The sequence below is a fragment of the Microtus pennsylvanicus genome, chromosome 7 (genome assembly GCF_037038515.1).
Source record: "Microtus pennsylvanicus isolate mMicPen1 chromosome 7, mMicPen1.hap1, whole genome shotgun sequence".
NCBI classification, from domain to species: domain Eukaryota; kingdom Metazoa; phylum Chordata; class Mammalia; order Rodentia; family Cricetidae; genus Microtus; species Microtus pennsylvanicus.
The window spans coordinates 48,794,739-48,814,775 of NC_134585.1; the positions used below are offsets into that span (position 1 = coordinate 48,794,739).

The 20,037-nt window shown below is 40.9% G+C and overlaps 1 protein-coding gene across 1 annotated transcript; it reads right to left on the reverse strand.

The window, feature by feature from the left end:
* Window positions 1-13,630: 13,630 nt before the first annotated feature.
* On the reverse strand, window positions 13,631-18,956 carry Glyatl3 (glycine-N-acyltransferase like 3). Its single transcript, XM_075978914.1, has 5 exons — window positions 18,879-18,956; window positions 17,979-18,086; window positions 17,090-17,216; window positions 14,972-15,104; window positions 13,631-14,062 (listed from the first exon to the last, which is right to left on the reverse strand). Exons 1-5 carry the CDS (start codon window positions 18,954-18,956, stop codon window positions 13,636-13,638), a joined length of 873 nt encoding a protein of 290 aa, XP_075835029.1. The 3' UTR covers window positions 13,631-13,635.
* Between the last annotated feature and the right edge of the window lie 1,081 nt (window positions 18,957-20,037).

Below are 20,037 nucleotides of genomic sequence, written 5' to 3' on the forward strand. Positions count from 1 at the left end.
CGTACTTTGTTGTGACACTCTGACCAATCCAAACCTGCTTAAGGAAAACAGGCTTCGTTGTAAGTATGTTAAGAACAGCAGACATCAAAATAAGTAGAAGGAACATGTGTTACAGAGGCAAGTTGGCTCTGCAGACAGTCTTAGCGGGCTCCACCTCTTAGCTGAATGAAGAGCTCTACCACCCATTCCTGAGGCATTTACTAGGAAATTAGGCTCCTCCCCGCAACACTTGGAACCAAACTGGACCAGCTCACACAAACTTATTCTTATTTATTCTATTTATTCTTATTATTATCAATAAAACAAAAGATACACTTGAAGAATCATCTGGGAATCACTGTTGGCTCTTACGATATTTAAAATTAATTTTTTAGAATTATGTGTATGCACATGTCTATGTGTGGATATGTCCCCATAATTGAAATTGTCTGCAGAAGCCAGAATAGGCCATCAGATGCCCTGTAACTAAAGTTATGGGTGTTTTTGAGCTGCACTCTCCCATGTGAGGGGCTGTGAATTCAACTTATTTCCCTGCTAGGATGGCAAATGCTCTAAATCACTGAGCCTTTTCTCCCGTTTGCTGACTTTTAAAAAGAAAAAAAACACTCAACTAAGTGATAAAATTGTAAAATACATATTAATATGAAATGTGCCCCACATCCTCAAAGGCTTGGTCACCAGCTGGTGGGTCCATCCGTGAAGACCAGGAGAACTTTTGGAGGCGGGGCTAAATATGTCACTCACAGCATATCATTGTAGTCACATTGTGGTCCAGCTCTGAGTGGTCTCCCTCTGCTTCCTGACTGCTAGCAACATTCTGTCATGGAGTTGGGCCTCACTAACGGCCCACAGTCATGGAGCCAAGCATTCTCGTCTCCAACCTTAGAATGTTTAAACCAAAATATAAATGTCCTGCTTTTAAATTACATCAAGTGTTCTGTCCGTGAGGAAAACTATACCAGTACATAACATAGATATGCATATGACAGAGTTTTCTACATAAAGCAACATTTTTAAGTCCCAATAAAATGGTAAGCACACACACTTGAAGAGACCAAGATTTGGTTTCCTTGTTTGTCTAGACAGAATCTTCCTACATATTCCTTGCTGACTGGGAACTCACCGTGTAGATCAGGGCCTTGAATTCACAGAGATCTACCTGCCTCTGCCTCCAGAGTGCTGAGATTAAAATCATGAACTACCACATCCACCTTGTTATTTTTACATTTCTCACAAGTTAAAAATAATGTCCACACTCACGGCTTCCACCATATCCTGCATTCTGATAATTCTTGTTTATATTTATTCTCACTGCTGCTGCTCGTTTCTATTCTTACAGCAGACAGCACTGCCATCGCAAATCATTCCCTTTCCAATCGAAAATGGAATCATACCTCTTGCTTGTAGTTTGGGACTATGTGGCTGGCAAGGCTTCATGTATGAGAATATACTTTACTCCACTGATTGGGTTTTGTCACATGCCTTCTGAGTTTCTGACACCCAAAGAGACATGACAGCTGACACTGGAAGCCTGTAAGCAGGAGCTTGAAGTCATTGCAAATTGGCCCTGAGCTTGGCCTGGATAAACATTCTTACCTCGGTCATGATCTCAGAATGAAGACAACACGCTGTTTAGACCAAAGCAGAATGCAGCAGAGCTGGGGCAGTTGATACACATACAGAGAAAGAAATCACTATTGTTATTATACCCAAGTGAAAAGTCCTGACTTACTTCTTATGACAATCAAGACCTAATAAAAAAATGTCCTTGGTCAATTTTCTACTGGATAGCTCTTCAGAATATTCCCCGTTCACATCAAAACCCAAACATCCCACATTACAAGATTAACATCATTTTCTCTTTGTCTCTGCTCGCCCTCCCCCTACCATGTTGACACTGGGTCTTTCTCTCTATGTAGTACTGACTGTCCCAGAATGGGGTATGTATCAGCCTGGCCCCAAATCAGAGAGCCTTTAGGTTAGGGTATAAAGGCATGTGCCACCACACCCAGCTCCTCTCTTCTCTTAACTCTGTTTTCTCATTCCTGTGTTGCTTTTATTACTGGTCAACAGGACTGCAGTTTTATTGTCCTTCCTCTCCCTCAATGGCTTCCCCTCCCCACATTATCATGTATTTAATGAAATTATGGACATCTTACTTCCTTATTGTTTTCTTTTCCCTTCCCTTTCTGTTCCCTTCCTTTTTACCCCACACAAGTGCAGACTCTGAGGTCAGACATAAGAAAATCTTTCAAACCTTATCCAACCTAATTACTACATATGGTAGACCGAATCCCCCCAGCAGAAAACTAATGAATAATATCTATGAACACAAAGCGTAGGTTTGAGAAAATGTGAGGTGACTCAATATAAGTAAAAGCTAATCTCATTATGAATAATATTGAAGATGACAAGCATCTTAAAGGAGAACTTAATCACACTTCCCGTTTATAGCTGACATTCTGTGACTAATCCATCTCTACTGTGAAAAGAAATATAACATTTCTTCAAGTGTGTCCTTGCTATTGTGTGTGTCTAAGTGTGCATGTGGGTTCCGTGACTTCTGTTATGTTAAAAATAAAATGCTGTGGTCCCAAGTGGTGGCAGTGGGCAGTGGGCACAAGACCATGGCGGGCCACGAAGGCAGCCAGGTCCTAGGCATGGAGCTGCTGTGTGGCAGGTGAGAGACCCAGACAGATAGGCATGCCATGTGGAGTGAGGTTGGATATTTATTTAGTGGGTTGTGGAGGGAAAAGGAGGAAGGGGAGAAGGGAGAAAAGCAGAGAGAGAGAGAGAGAGAGAGAGAGAGAGAGAGAGAGAGAAAGGAGGAAGGAGGGGGAAAGGGAGAAGTAGGGAGAAGGGAGGGGCACAGCTCTACATTTTTCTCTGCTCCCCTCCCTGCCTTTCTTTTCCCCTTCAACCCTCTCCCAAGGTCCCCATGCTCCCAATTTACTCAAGAGATTTTTGTCTTTTTCTACTTCCCATGAAGGTTAGATCTATGTATCTATGTATGTCTCTCGTAGGGTCCTCATTGTTGTCTAAGCTTGTCTCTTAAAGGGGCAGGACAGACCATTACAACTTCAACCTGTAAAAAGCATAAACAGCACTTTCTCCAAATGCTTCTTGAGATGTTACAGAATTAAAATGAAATGCTCTCCTAAGCTTTCATAAATCATCAAATATATAAAAATATAAAACATACTTTAATTTTTAAAGTTTCAGGTTTCTTTTAAACTGAGAAGTGATTGCATGGTTTTTATAAGTTTCTTATACCCAGAAGAATGGAAGTCAAAGGTTTACATGTGCTTTTGTATGTATGTGTATTTGTGTGCATATGTGTGTGTGTGTTGCATGTGTGTGTGTGTGTGTGTGTGTTTGCATGTACTTTCTACAGTACAAGAGGCAGAGGAGAACTTGTGGAGTAAGTTCTTTCCTCTCCAATCATGTGTGTTGCAAAGACAGGTCACTGGTTGTTCGTCTTGGTAGCAGGTACATTTACCAGCTGAGTCATCTGGCGGAGAGCCCCTGAGATAATATTTACAACATGGAATCTTGTTTAACACATTGAACTCAAAACGTTTATGTTTTGTTCTATGCATTTTCCTAGGAAACTTAGCTTTACCTTGCATGTGTTCTGTGTCCCTGCAACTTTAACTACAGAATATTTTATGAACCATTTAAGAACTTACACACCATAGAAAAGGTGGCCATTCCTGTGTATAATAGTGTTGCTAAGATATTTTTAAATTCTTAGTTAAAAACACTAAAAAAACCATTTAACCACAAGGAATAATATATATGTATATATAAACGTATCTCAGTAATATATTTATATATGACATTCTGATTAATAAGTAGCTGCTTACATGAAAATTTTAAACTATAATTTATTATTGACTGCATTATTCTAGGTTTTAGAGTAAATTTATCATAGTTCTCTTCTGTCAGAGATCAATTTAGGGCTCAGCTCTTTGATGATAAACAAGTATTTTACAGAACAAGAAACCATGCCACCAGAAATAAACAGCGTCAACACTCAAGGACGTTAAAGAATGCCCAGTATTCTCCAGACTGTATCCTATTTCAACACAAACAAATACATTTCTTCAAGAGAAGCATGTAGTGTTGCCAGAGAAAGAATGTAACCTTTGACCCAATATATTAACATCAATTACATATTCCAAATGAAACTGGCCAAGATTGGTATCTTAGTGTCTGTTGTGGTCTGAATATGAAGTGTCTCCTGCAGGCATATGTGTGTGAAAGTTCTGCCTCCAGAGGAGGATCCACGTTAGGAGTGGGTGAGACATTGCTGGAGGGGGTGAATCACTGGGGCTGTGTCTGCCAAGTGTGCACCTGGGGTACTGGTTCTCCCTTCCTGTTTACCAGGAAGTGGAGAACAACCTCTGCCACACATTGGTGTCTCTGATGTTTTGTTGAAGCACATGAGACTGGGTGGCTCTGAAGAGAAATAAATCACTGTAACTTCAACCCACATTTAATCCTTCTCCTCTAAACTGTGATATAGATTTTTTTTTCACAATAATCAAGAGCAACTAACAACAAGAGCTGGTCTTGATTAGGGTACGAGACCATTTTTCTTCAAGTGACATCATTGTATAAATTCTACTTCCCTCTCTGTCTCTGTCTGCCCCTTCCTGTTTTCTTTTCTTCCTTTCTTTCTTTCTTTCTTTCTTTCTTTCTTTCTTTCTTTCTTTCTTTTTCTTTCTTTTTGAAAATCTGGCTTTGACAACCATAAGAATAATGTTATAGCCACAGAGATTTTGTTCTCTAAATATTTAGCTCTGTATGAAGATTCATGGATGTGTTACTCTCAGCAAGAGACAAACAGAAAAAAAAAAAACCACCGCCTTTCACCCAGTTCACAAACAAGTTATTCTGGAATGTCTATCAGCTCAAAGGAAGGATTAGTAATAATCGCTTTTCCCTCTCCGTTTTGTACATATTGCATAATCCACTCCTTCAGGGTAAGGCTTGAGCAAAATACACAGTGAGTTGAGCTGGTCTGGACTTCCCTTTGCTGTTTCTCAACCCCTCAACAATCAACTCACCATTTCTGTTTATTTCTTTCTCTTTTTCCTTTTCCCTCTTGCTTCCTGCCTCCTCCTCCTCTTTCTTCTCTCATCTCCCTTTCTCTTTTTCTTTCTTTCTCTTTTCTTTGTTTCTTTTCTTTTCTTTTTCTTTTTTAAGAGAGAGGATGTTTCTATGTAGATCAGACTAGTCTAGAGCTCACACCGTGTAGACCAGGTTAGCTTTGAATTCACCATCCCAATGTCTCCACATCTGCTAAAGGCATACCCAACAAAGGCTGGCTCTATGTATTTATTTTCAACACTATAACTTCATTAAGAAACAAATAGAATCTTGTCTTTTATGCAACTCTTTCTTTGATTCTTAGATTAATTTAGTACCAAAATTTAGGAGAGCAGACAGCAGTGGTGGCACACACCTTTAATCCCAGTACTTGGGGAAAAGAAGCAGGAAGATCAGGAGTTCAAGGCCACTCTGGGCAACGTGAAATTGTAGCTATCTAAACGAGAAATTGAGCTGCAAGATGGTGGTTCAAACATCTTTCTAGTAGCTGGCTCATTTACTTCTCTGATCTTTCACCATTTACCTGGATATCTGACCTCTGGTTTTTATTATTAAGACCAATTAGAATTCACACTACAGATGTCTAAACACTTTTGACAAGGATTTTACTTGGGAATGGGTGAAGCACAGCTCTCAGCATTGCTGGCATTGCACATTGCACCCTTTAGAACTTCCTAGCATGAGGCTGTTCCACTTACCTGGAGCTGACAGTCCTGTCTGAATCAGTCACCAGTGCACAGCTATATTACAAAGGTGATTTTCCCCCTTTACAGTTAGCAACTAGCCTGCGGCGTAAGACCTCTGTCCTACATTGTTACTGTTTCCCATCATCTCTTTCATGATGGCAACGGATCCTCCTTTCTTGCATCAATTATTAAAGTAGGTAGTGCAGAATGACAGCTTTGTCATCATCCTTTCTAATTTTTATAAGTAAACATACTTCTGCAAACCATAGCCTTTGCTTGCTACCCCTCCTCTTTTTTTCATATCATTTTGGACTCAAGGATTTACTAAAAAAGTATGTTTGCCATATCTGTTAGTAATATAGTTCTTTGTGATGTTTGTTACAGATAGGGAAATTTTTAGGGGGATTCTTTCTTTCTTTCTTTTTTTCTTTCTTTCTTTTCTTTTTTCTTTTTTTTGTATAGTGTTTGTCTGTGTAGCCCTGATTGATCTGGAACTCACTCTGCCGTTCAGACTGGCCTCAGACTTAGAGCTATCTATCTGACTGCCTCTGCCTCCCGAGGGCTGGTATTAAAGGTGTGCACCACCATCACCCGGTAGCTCATACATTTTTAATAGTTGTTACTATGAGCAACAAGCCTGTGAGATGAGCTTTGTGACTGTGTTGGATGTACACTGTTTACACTGGGGTGTAATGTCTATTGTTATAAGAAAGCATTTTGTACTTCAAAGTGATTCTTAAAGGGTAAATAAAAGCAATATAAAAACAAATCAGAGGCTGGCAGGGCAGACATTTTAAAAAGAACTAAAATGTTTCAATGTTTAAAAGGCCCTTCATTTGCCATATGGTGGAATGGGCAAGTGAGAGAAGACCTCTCTCCTTCCCTCCCCCTCACTGCCTACAGCTGGGAAAGCTGGCCCTGGGGTCATGAGACTGAGACAACAGGCACTGCATCTCACCCAGGTGAGTACCTGCACGGTAGAGCTGACCCTCTTGGTGAGGAGGTGGGGCACAGATGGGGCACAGGCTGGAGGGTGTGAGAGCAGGAGAATTGAGCCCACAGCCATGTGGTGGCAAGGGTGAAGAAAGATGCCCTTCCTCCTTTGTCCCTTGCCACCTGCAGGGGAGCTGGCATTGCCTATCACCAGCTGTAGCACACTGGAGATTCGGCCTTGCACCTCGCCTGAGCAGCACACTAGAGCTGACCCTGGCGGCACGGGTGACGGTGGGGCGGTTGAGCCAGTCCTGTGGACATGAGAGCAGCGGAGCAGAACCTGCCCCATCCCTGTATGCCACACCGTGGCTCTTTCCCCCTGCTCCTTGCCAACTGTGGCAGGCAAGAGATCCAGTTGCCAGAGACATAAGAATGGACAAGCTGGCCCTGTCCCCCACCAACTGCAGCAAATGGAAGAGTGTGCTATACACCTCTCCTGGGCCGCAGTGGTTTGAGTGTGGAGAGCCTGACCCAAGAAGGTACTGAGAACAGGAGAACCGTCCCTGTTTCTTGCCGCCTGCTGTGCTGGGTGAGTTAGCTGGGAAGTGCTGTGGAGAGCTACCCTGTTGGTGACTAAGAGGGAAAGCTGGCGGGCTGACCAATGCAGCTACTCCCCAGGCTCAGAACCAGGCATATGAGTTGGCCTATCTTAACATCCACCTCATCTCTGAATGGCTACAGTATGTGAAGGGGCCAGTCCCCACTCCTGCAGATCCAATGCTGCAGGATATCCATGACACAGGACAACAGGATATCCTGGAGGAGTCCCAGTGAGGGCCTAGTATGGATAGGGTGGCAGAAACCAGAGGCCTCAAACCACACCAAAACATTCCCATTGTAAAAAACACAAGTAAAGATGTATGGACGACGGGGTGTACTGTGTGACTCACTGGGCCATACTAGCTTCCACGTGGAGATTTTGTTGTTATTTTGTTTAGTCTTTTGGCTATACTTTTAAATTTTATTTTTTATGGGGGGTGGTCACAAGGTCAGAGGGCACAGGTGAGGGGATGGGGAGATGAGTGGGATCAGGATGCATGGTGTGAAATCTACGAAGAATCAGAAAAAGTTAAAGAAAAATAGAAAATAATCTAGAACTAAACTCTGACATCTAGTGTTCACTATAGAAACTGCATGGTCTTGGCTCACCACCTGCCTGTCCTATAATAGGCTCTGTATTCATTCAACAGTCTTTAATATCTCATGTCCGTTTTGCCTTGGAAACACAGGTCTGTTGAGTGAAGAGAAAGCTGGGGAGGAAGACCTACCTACATGCTACATTCCTTTCATTTATTTTAAAGCAGAGGGATAGGAGACTGAACAGAAGTTTCCCAAAAAGAAAATCACAGAGTGAACGAGGTTGGAGCGGTGGTGGGGACATGTGGCAATCCACCCTGCCGAGCTTTATGTGGGATCAGGAAAGGAGGAGGCGTGTTCAGTCAACCTTTCCAGGTTAATTCCAGTCTTCAGGCACAGTACAAGGTTAATGCTAGGAAGAACAGGGAGATTCACACACTGAATTTCATGGTTGGGACTTACGTTAAAAAAAAAAAACTTGGGCTTGGAGAAACTGTTAAAAAGTGAACTAGTTTGTTAAGTCTGCCTCCTCGAAAGTGGAAACATATGCCAATATTGTGTTATACCTCTATTACTTTAGTATACCCCCACTCAAAATTTTTAAGCAACTATCACAAACAAGAAGGAAGATACTGTTGCAATCTGGGCCATGTTATTCCACTTGCTTTTACTTTTGTTCTGTGTTCTGAAAGTTTATGAAGATTAGAAAAAAATGAAATAAACTTTAGGTCTAAATTGGGCAACTTAAGTGAATTTAATGTATAGTTACCTTGTTTGCATCCTCAGAAGTCAAATCACCATGAAAAAACATAGAACAAGAAAGTCCCAGCTTGTGATCTCACTAAGGTTCTCCTCCAGGGTGTGTGCTAATCTCTGCATGTCTGCCTTAGCTACAGAAGTTTGAGAATATTTTGTATTCTGTTCTTGGTTGTTTTGTCACTTTGCCCTGGTGAATCTCAGAGGAGTCAGTTCATTTTTGAGGAAATATTAGTCGCTTACAAGACCCAAAGAAGTGCACATCTTGGAGACATGGAGCAGGTTTCCTCTACTGACTCCGTATATCATCCTGCCCAGCTGTGGCTGCACCATACAGGGCTTGTTACTACTCACCAAGGGCTCTTCTCTCTCAGTGGACATCATTAAGCTGCCTTCAGGTCTATTCCCATCCTCCGTACGCTTCAGTTAAAGTTTAACTAGGTTATATATGCTTCTGTAACTGTTTTACATTTACGCATTATGTACTTTCCCTCATTAACACAATCTTCTGATATACCATATTAGTTCACCTGGTGGCTGCATTATATTTCATCACTGTGCTACTTTAAAAAGTAGTTTTCCTTATAAGCAGGGCTTTTACATCTTTGCAATTCGTTTTATAATACATTTTATGGGTAGAGAGTTAGGTCAAAGGGCCGTTGTGTTGTTAGATTCCAGCTCATTTGCTTTTAATGATTTTTCTTATTGCAAAATAAAACAGATACGCAGACGTATTGGGGCTGTTGTAAGTTGATGCCTTTTCACAAAGTGAAACCTATCCAGGAAGTGCCCTAACACTGAAAGAAACCCAGCCTTCCTGAACCATACCCCAATTCTCATTTCAGAAGCTGGGGCCTGTTTTTGCCTGGTTTGCTTCCAGGGTGTGTGCAAACAGAGTCATCCATCTGGAATCTCATCCCTCCTGGGTTTTTTTGTTTGTTTGGTTTTGGTTTTTTTTTGGTTTTTTCGATACAGGGTTTCTCTGTGGCTTTGGAGCCTGTCCTGGCACTAGCTCTTGTAGACCAGGCTGGTCTCGAACTCACAGAGATCAGCCTGCCTCTGCCTCCCGAGTGCTGGGATTAAAGGCATGCGCCACCACCGCCCGGCTTCTCCTGGGATTTTTTAGCATGTGCATTTTCAAAGTTCACCGTGGTGCAACAGAGACTTCTCCTTTCATATTCCCTTGTAGTTTCACTACACTTGAGATAATCTCATGTAATTTGGACTGACCTCAGACTCATTTTTTAGCTGATGATGGATTTGAATCCTGCCTCCACCTCCCACCGAGTAGGATTACAGACCTGCCCCACAACTCCAGACTCTCAGTTTGTGTTCTTGAGCCTCAGCAAAACTTCACAGCTTGATCATTTCCCATCTAGGAAATTCTTCTCTGTGATGGCCATCTGACGGTGTTTGTCTTGCCTTTTCCACTCTAGATCCTTTGCCTCCACTTACCTAAAGTGACTTATTCAAGGTCTAGTTCTAAACAGTCTCAGTTAAACTCCGGTTTCTTTCTGTCTGCATCCTGATGATTCCCGACTATATATTTATATCTTAGACATCTCTGTGCTTAAAACTTGGCATTCAACTTGACACCACCGCTTCCTATTCCACAACTCGTTAGAGTTCAACAGTCTAAGACTAAACAAGCGTTTTCACTCCTTCCAACCATCCCTGACCCAGACATTGTTTCTAGTCTCTGAAATATCCTACCAGCTAGTTCTCACAGTACTGAGAATTCACTCATAACTGGCATTCATTGCTCACTATACCCGATAGTTACTCAGCTCAATCCTCACATTTCCTCCCTAGGGACTCAGGTAACTGTTCACATTTCATGTTCAGCTTTGCCAGTACCCAAATCCAAATCATTTTTGTCTCTTGCTTACTTCGTAGCCTTTCAAGTCGTAACTAAAGAGATTGCTTAATTAAGTTTAATTAAGATAAAGCTCTACTTTAAAAGTCTGCATTGGTTTGTAGTACACAGAAGAAATTTTTTTAAGCTAGTAAATAAAGGTCTATAATCACTACTCCTCTCTCATCCCATCCTTCCTCTTGGCATTTCTGGATACATCCATACATTCCTTAAATATGATTAAAACAGAGTTGAAAGTTGAACCAATATTTCCATCACAGCTCCATGTATGATAGAATGGTTAGTGCAGTGCAAATTAGAAGGGAAAAATTAAACATTGCGCCCAATATTTTTAGACAAAATTACATATTTAATGAATGACATCATACTAAAATATGATCCAATTTTGTTTAACACATAAATATATAGGCTCATAATTTTTTATACTTGTATAAGTTTTAATTAAATTATACAAAATTATTTCCTATTTATACAGACAATGAAACTGAAAAATGACCAAAAATGTTGTCAATTGTTAGAGGTAAACACTTTTGAAAATGAGGAGATAATGGAATCATTTCTAGAAGGTTCCAAATGACATGAGGCTAATTAAAACAACTAAAAGAAGCAGCTTTGTTCCCAAAGGAACTGTGGGGGACCATCTCAGTTTGTGTTCACAGCAAAGGCGAGAAGCATCACTTGCTGAAGCCAGTTTTCCCAGGTCTGAGAAAAAAGCAGGGTGCATGTAAATAAAGTCCAAACCTCAGAAGACAGCAAGAGAAAGATGTTAATATCCTTTCTTCTACAACCTCACCACAGCAAGAGAGAGATGTTAATATCCTTTCTTCTACAACCTCACCACAGCAAGAGAGAGAGATGTTAATATCCTTTCTTCTACAACCTCACCACAGCAAGAGAGAGATGTTAATATCCTTTCTTCTACAACCTCACTGCAGCAAGAGAGAGATGTTAATATCCTTTCTTCTACAACCTCACCACAGCAAGAGAGAGAGATGTTAATATCCTTTCTTCTACAACCTCACCACAGCAAGAGAGAGAGATGTTAATATCCTTTCTTCTACAACCTCTACAACCTTCTACAACACAATGGCCTATGGTCATCTTCATTTTGCAAACACTGGTGTTCTCATCCTTCTAAAACTGTAACAACTATAACACAGCTCCTGACTTAAGGCTCAGAGGAGGAGCCACCACAGCAGCCCAGAATGCAGAAGTGGGCTTTTTGAGTCTTTTCTTTGTTGGAGATTCTCTGAGAATGTGAGATTTGGAGGTGGGGGTGCTTCTCGGACCATACAGAAAGGAGTTGAAAGTTCCTACTGAGAATAACAACTAATAACACCATGTTAAGTGTACAATTAGGGATGCAACAGATTCAGATTATGGTCATGATTTTGCCACTTAAACACTGAATAATTTTTGATGAGTCATTACATCACTAACTCAGTAAGAGAACAGTTCATCTATCCTGAAGATTACATTATGAGCATACAGTGCTTGGTGTACTTATCTATAAATGGTAGATAAATTATCACTAGGAAGAAACAAGCAATAATGATAACACCAAGACTGCGGCAGGTGCTACTCATGTTGAGTCAGGGCTAAAGATAATGAGCATCCCAAGGGCAGAAATTAGCCCGTGTTTTCCCCAGAGTTTTATGGACTCCTCTTATTTCTCTCTGGTACCAAGGATGAGTTCCTAGGTAACCATTGGCTAAGGATCACCTAGGAATGAATCCACCCTCAAGAAGTCTTATTATTAAAATCTCATGCACACCAACCATTTTGTCTCCTCACAGAATAAACACCTAAACATTGGATTTTGCTTTATTTTTGTAACTAAGATTTTGTAAGTTCCAGGGGAGAGGAAGCAGTGGTTTCTGTATGATGAAGTCAACTTTACTGAGTCTACATAAGTTCACCCATTGCATTGATGTCTGCTTTCATCCTGTTGTTTGTTACATTATTACATTATTGAAAATTACAAATGACTAGACCAATGGAAATTAAATTTAAAATAATGATAACAGGGATGCTGAGATGACTTATCAGATAAAGGTGCTGGCCATTGAGTCTGAGGGCCTGAGTTTGAGCTCTGAGACCCACAAAATGGAAACAGAAAATTAACCCCTATCTATTGTCCTCTGATTTATACACTGAGACCAAATAACACAAAGATGAATCACAACAGTACAATAATAATAAATTAATTTAACTATTTGAGAACTAAAATAAAAATTACAGACATCTGGCTTTCCAGTACTGATCATAGTAAATGTAATCTTGAAGGATTTATTGCCTCTAGATTTAAAATTTCTTCAATGTAATAAGAGGGTCAAAGTTGATTATAATATCAATATTCAAGGATTATAAATATATACCTATAGAAAATATGCATGAAACACATCTTATCTGCCATTTTTATAATTTCATACACACCTATATGTGAATTTCAGATTTTCATAAAAAAGTAGATTATCATTCAGGTGTCTGGAAGAGTTCATGGGTAAGGTCTTGCCTTATGATGGCAGTTGTTCATCCAAGGCAAATGAGAAGGAAAACTGGGAAATGCAAATTTTCAGGTTCTGCCAGGTGCTCGGTGCATCAGGAGCTATGGGGACAGGTCGGCCTTTGTGTTGCAATCTCTCAGCCTGGGTGCTCTGATAAACCACTCCCAAGGAAGAGCTATAGCTAATGTCACCGTCAGAACCAGCAGTCAGCCACTGAAGGGGGACCCAAGACAGGTCGGGAGCTTAAAGATTTTACAGCAGGAGGGAGTGGCATGGCTGGAGACTATGGAGCAGGAGGCCAATGGCTCTATATTATACCACGCTTTCTCACTCAGCCGTTTCTAACAGTAGTCCAGGAACGGCTGAATTTAAAGGTATTGTCCTTGCACTGGGTCCTCACAGAGGACACACACCCTCTATTCTGAGACATAGTTACTGGGACCCTAGCCCTCAGAATTCTTGATGGTGGAAATCTAAGAAGGAAAGGGTTTCTCAGGGTGATCTGGCATGTGTTTTTCAGACCCTTTTCAATGACATGCTTTTTTTGGTTTAATTCACATTTCACAGGTAGCTAAAACAGGGTGTATATTCAGGGAAAGTAGAACATTCTTGGAGTTTCTCTGAGCTAAAGGTGAGTTTGTCTAGAGAAAGCGGCAGGGGTGAGAATAAGCCTATGGAACCGACAAGGCAAGAACTCAGCATGGACACTCTTCAGGAGGTTTATAGAAGCCACATTGTCATCCAGGACATTTCCCTGGGAGGGGAATCCACGGCTTTGCAACTTCCTGGCCAGTGTGAGGGCCACCAGTCGACTGTAACCTTTCCTGCGATGGTCAGGTAGGGTGTAGCCATGACACATGGTGGCAAACTGGTCGGTGATACCCCAGGATACGGGGATTCCCTGCTCGTCACGCACACACACGCTGGGAAAGCACTCGATGAGTTTGGCTATGTACCGCAGGCACTGCTGGTTGCCGCCACGGGACCAAGTCCGGTTGAGGAGATCAGCATCGGAGACGCTCAGGTAGGTCAGTCTCGGGGTAGGCCCAGTTCTGGAAGAAAATCAATAAATCAATAAATTGGTAGTCACGTGACTACCAATAGCTACCCTTTTCCTACCGACCATAAATGGAAATCATCTCTAAGACTATGTTTGGCTTTTTCAAGAATTTAGTACTTAAAACGCTTCCCACTTGAAAGACCGTCACGTGAAATTTAGCTTCATGCCCACTTGTTTTCGTCAGCTATGCGGACTGCCGTGTGGTCGAGGCTGCTTCTACATCTTCGCTTTCTGGGAGAAGAAGTATAACTTAATTTATATTTGGATTGCTTTTGTATTGATGCAGAAAAATAACAGACTCTCAGGGTTCAGCCAGTCACAAGCAGACAGTTGACTGGACTCACTCCCAAAGGAGGCAGACACCTAGCTGATGCCAATCCTGTGGTTCCCTATTTTGTTCCCAGTATCCGACTTGCTATTATCTCGAGGGGTAGAGTGTTAGAACCTCTTTTGATTTTGTTGCTAGATTCTTGAATCATAAACCAGGCCACAGTTAGCACACACATATATATTATTATTATTACTATTACTACTACTAGCATCATTTTCACTGATGTTATATTAATCAAAATAAGCCAAGTGCAGAAAGTCAGAGAGCACACAATCTCACTCACATGAAGAATCTAAAATCCTAATCTTTATAAAACAGGGAATGAACAGTGGCTAGCCAAGGCTGGGGAAGACAAACAGGATTAGTTTTTCTTAAAAAACACAGGGAGAGAAAAAGAGTGTACATAAAACACCACACACACACACACACACACACACACACACACCCTTAGTCCAATGGCCCAATTCTTAAAGCCTAACTATTCTTTCACAATAATAACTATTCCAGCATTGTTATTAGGACTTGCATAACAGTAAATCCAGCTCCAAATGTAGAACCTGTTTTACATACAGGAAACCGTGGTCTGGCACAGATGAAACAGGAGAAAAATGGACAGCCTTGAAGGAAGACAGCTGTATATCCAAATCCAACAGCTTTGCATTGGCAACGGCTTTGGAAACAGCATATAATTCACCTTGCAGCCCTGGATGATGACAGACACAGAAGCACAGTCATTTAGTTCAGCATTTTTATGCCAACTGTCATCAATACCACTGTCTGATAGCCTGTCATGTTTAACCACGATACAGTTAGTTATCTATGTATTGCTACAGACATTCTCCTCTTGATCTACAAATCAAATTATGTCGTCATCACCAGTCATGCGCTTCTACTACTGCTGGAAATATCTCAAGGGAATTTGGAATTTCTTACTGGAAGTTTCATTTGTTAATTTACTTAATACCTCAAATTAATTTTATTGAAGAGAATTGTCTTTTTTTATTTATAGCTTTAAAAGTTAAAGGCGGCTGTTTATATAAGAGTTTAGATTTATTTAATATGGTAAGGAGTGATGGTTACCTTCAACTTAACAAGCTAGAATCACAAGGGAAAGAAGTCTCACTAAGGATTGACTACCTGGGGGTTAGCCTGTGGGCAGGTCTGTGCAGTATTGTCTTAATCAGTTAACTGATCTGGAGAGAACCAGCCCGCTGTGGGTGGCAGCTTTGGCAGGAATCAGGCCTGAACTAAGAGTAGAGAAATAAAACTGAGTGCAAGCAAGCAGCTAAGTGAATGAGCGTGTATGGGCACGTCCTCGTTTCTCTGCCCGTGACTTCTCTGTTCTTGGATGCAGTGTTGGAAGTTAGTACCTTGACTGACCCCCAGGGACTGATGAGGAAATTATTTCAGCTGTAAGGTGAAATAAACTCCTTTTGCCCCTAAGCTATTTTTGGTCATGATATTTTATCATCCACAGGAATGAGACTAGAACACAAGGCAACTTTAAAGCTTCCTGTCCATTTCCACAACGTCCCTTATGGTATTCCAGGTGCAGCCTGGGGTTGGAAGATTGAGCTCAGTTGGTTCATCCAGATCCCACTCATTTCTCCCAACATGCTAATTAGTTATACCCCTTTGTTTGATATTTATCAGGCAGTGTTCTGGGAACTGTCTCCCCAACCCCAGTGTACAAATAGACTTTGGTCTCCGCTCTTAAGAGCTACAGCATTGCCCTCTCTCCAAGTGCCCTGTTTTCTAGCCTTTGCAGTCTGACTATGGGTGGACAGAGTCCTCTGTAACGTGGCTTTCTTTCTTCTAGGCTCATTACTGAAGCATGTTATGTGACTCTGTTTTCCTCCCCATTTGTGAGTCACTTCTCAGTATGGCCTCAAGACGACAACTGGGTGAGAAGGCATATGGAATGCAGTATGGTGGCTGAGCCTTGGCACCTCCCTCTCTGAGCTGAGTCTCAGTAAAGACTAGAAAGTTTACAGGTTAATGCTACTAAAATTACAGATGCAATAACTAGTGTCCCTTATTACAAAACTGCGTTATAGCTAAGTAATCAAAAGGTTTGTATTTTATTGTTTTTTAACCATGTGCTATATATGTAGTCTATATGGCTTAGGCAGGCCTTAAATTTGGATCCTTCTGCTTCTACCTCATAAACACTGGGATTACAAGTGGGTTCCCTCATACCCAACACTCAAAATATTGCCTACAAGGGAAAAATAAGTGATCCAAGCCAAAGATAACATACATACTCTAGTATAGGAATAGTAACTGTATAAAACTCAAGTATATATGTTAAGTATTTATGGACTTATCTCTAAGTGTCTATCTCTATATATTGCACATGTATGTAATATCTTTTAAGAGATCTATAAAAGTGTGTGTGTGTGTGTGTGTGTGTGTGTGTGTGTGTGTACGCACACATGGGCACATTGACTGCAAAGGCCAGAAGATGGTTTCAAATTCCTTGGAGCTGAAGTCACACACAGGTGGTTTGAACTGCCTAACACTAACATGGTGCTAGAAACTGAGCTCTGGTCCTCCGGAAGAACAGCAAGCACTCTTAACCACTGAGCTATCTCTCTAGTCTCCATGGTATCTTTTCATACCTCTCTGGTATATGTGATAAGAAAGGAACATGTGAGCATATAATGTATGCTTTGAACTTGACCTTACCTTGTATCTGAAAAACTTGGTCCCAGTTGATAACGTCACGATCTTCCAATAGCTGTTGGTAAGCGCTGATATCTTTGTAGAACACAGCATATGCATTTGTGTAATGGTCAAGGTTATCGGTCTCAGTCTTGGGCAGAAGACATAGTCATGAATGCAATACCCAAGCTAGGTAATCCATGCCCTGGAAAGACTAGCTATTATTACCACCTAGCTAAGTTTCAATTGTTCAAATCAGTTACACAGAAACAGAGAACAAGAATGAGGCTAATATACTATAGTGAGAAAATTAGAAATTTTGTGACTTTTCCCCCCTTGATTCTTTCTTCCAGAACTAAGAAAGTTTTAAGAACTTTCCAACTTTCTAGGATTTAATTTATAAAAATTAAAACTGTAGTAGCCTGAGCAGTGCCTCTGCTGAGTTGCCTCAGATGAAGGTAAAAGTCAGTGAGCACCATGTAAGAACCACGGCCCTCACCACCTTCCTCATGCAGAGGGCAGATCATCTCTGATCCCTTGAGGTTCTCTTTAGTCTCAGAGGGAGAATGAGAACATTGATCTCATTATGCTGACTTTCTTAAGTTTTCTTAATGTTTTTTAAAATTCCCAAATTCATTAGTCATAAGAAATCTACTAGTAAAGGAGCTACTATGTACATATTGGGTGCTTCATCTTCTAGAGACTGTGAGATGCTAAGGGAACACTTCCCGGCTAGCAATCTTCCATCTGAGACTCCAAAGTAGTCACCTACAAACCGCTGATGACGTGCATCACATGTTAAGATAATGTGTGCTATTGTAATGGTCATACCATTCCCTTTATCTAACCCCTTCTTTCCAGTTGGAGCCAATTTTTACTTTTAATGTTTCTCAGGTGCTTTTCAGCACAGTACCTCTCTCTGTCGCCGAGTGATGACAGCTTTGAAGTCGGGCCATGAGTCCAATACTACTTCCTTTTGAAAGGGATTACCACGATTTATGTTCATCACTGCTCCATACACCTGAGCCAGAGAACCAGAGACCTTTAGCTATTCCAGTTGAGAGAGGAATTAGAGAAATATTCACACACATATACACAATATGGAGTTACCATTTCAAATAGGACCACTGAAACTAGTAAAAAGTCTGTTAAATCCTGATATCCTATAATTCTGAGAGAGATTGCTTGGTGACTAAGCACCAATTAATATGAAGGTAATAAAGAAGTTGTTCTGAAAAAGATGTCTTTCCCATCTTTTTCCTTCATTAAGAGAAATGTCTGTCCCCAAAACATCATGTACACACAGAATTAGTAAAAGTTGCAGCATAGCAAGGATTGTTGAGCTAATATCACAGTATTTTCTTCATCATCATCATCATCATCATCATCAAACACAACTCCAAGGCAACCTCATTGCTCACAGCAGCCTCATTTTTACATTTATTATAATATTGATTTATGACATCTTCAACACTGTCACAGAGTGATCAGCAGGCCCTCTGGGATTTTAGATTGGAGGCGTGAGGGACCCAGACAGAGGTAACAAGTTTAGAGGAGAACTAAACTTCAGTTCTCAAGCATAGTCTTACCTTCAGCATCACCAAATTCTATCATTTAAACCATGTTCAGAAATAATACAGTCCACCATTGGCCAAATTTCCCTAAGGAGTCCTCTGGGATGACAGAAGAATGACAGGAGCAGACTGGGAAACTAACTTGTGTTCATCAGAGAAGAGCAGGGACAGCCACACATTTGACATTACCTCCTGGATTAACACCATAAAGAAACGCAGTATGATTAGGCTCACAATACCTTGAGTGATTCAGGAAAGTGACTCTTCAACATTTTCTCCAGTATCAGTAATTTGGTGGAGCAGTTTAGCACCAACATCGTCTCCAAAGGGTTGAGATTCCGCACCTAACTAGAAACTTGAAGATAGACATTTAATTTCTGCTTATTAACTTTTGATCTTACTGGGAATATGCTACTGATCCCGTTTTCTTCTAGTGTAATGCTGATGCTGCCTTTGAAGAGAATGGAAATGGAAGGGGGGGGGGCTGCAGGGTAGGTAAACCAGTGAATATGTGCAAATGGAGGTCACTAGACCTAATCATTTCTAGAGGGGACTACACATCCACTATATTCTGAATGTCCCCAACAGGGAACTAGTGAGAGCTGGACTTCTATATTCAAGTGTGCTTTGTTGGTCTCAAATACCTTGTTGGCAGCAAGAAGGGAGGGCATTCCTGGCTTGTCAGTTTCTTTACCATCACCCACCATATAAGTTCCGTGTTATAGGAGAGAAATATAGATACTTATGGGCCAATGATAACAGGGAGGGAAGAGAAATAACTGGGTTTGACACAGTAAAAACCAAACAAAAATTCCTACTCCTTTAGAGACTATGGTCTCCTTAGATTGGAGGCCCCTCCTCTTCTGGAGAAATTGTAATGCTTGTCAACTAACATTACCTTTGGTTTGTCCTGAACTCTTTCTTGTCTCTTAATTAAAGGATAAAATGAACCCACCCACTAGCTCTATCATTCCCTAAATGCTGTGAAGAAATTGTTTGAACACACACACACACACACACACACACACACACACACACACACACACGTGTGTGTGTATACATATAAAAGAATTAAGTTGAAATTGAAATTCAGGAAAATGGAAAATAAGGCACAAAAGGAATAGAATCAAGAGAACGTTTGGTCTATAGACTATGGTCCTACAAATAGAATCTTATTCCTGGATTCCATATGTGATATCTAACTGCCTTTTAATTAAGATTAATTTATAACTGCCAAATCAATCCTGTCAATGTGGTGGCAGTTATCTACAGATGTGTAAAGGACAATAAAAAACTGTCTCCTGACACACATGTCCAGTTAAGTTAAACAGAGAACTTTACTGTCCTATTTCAGGTCTGATGATGTAAACAAGAGCCACTATTTAGTGCTACTTTTAT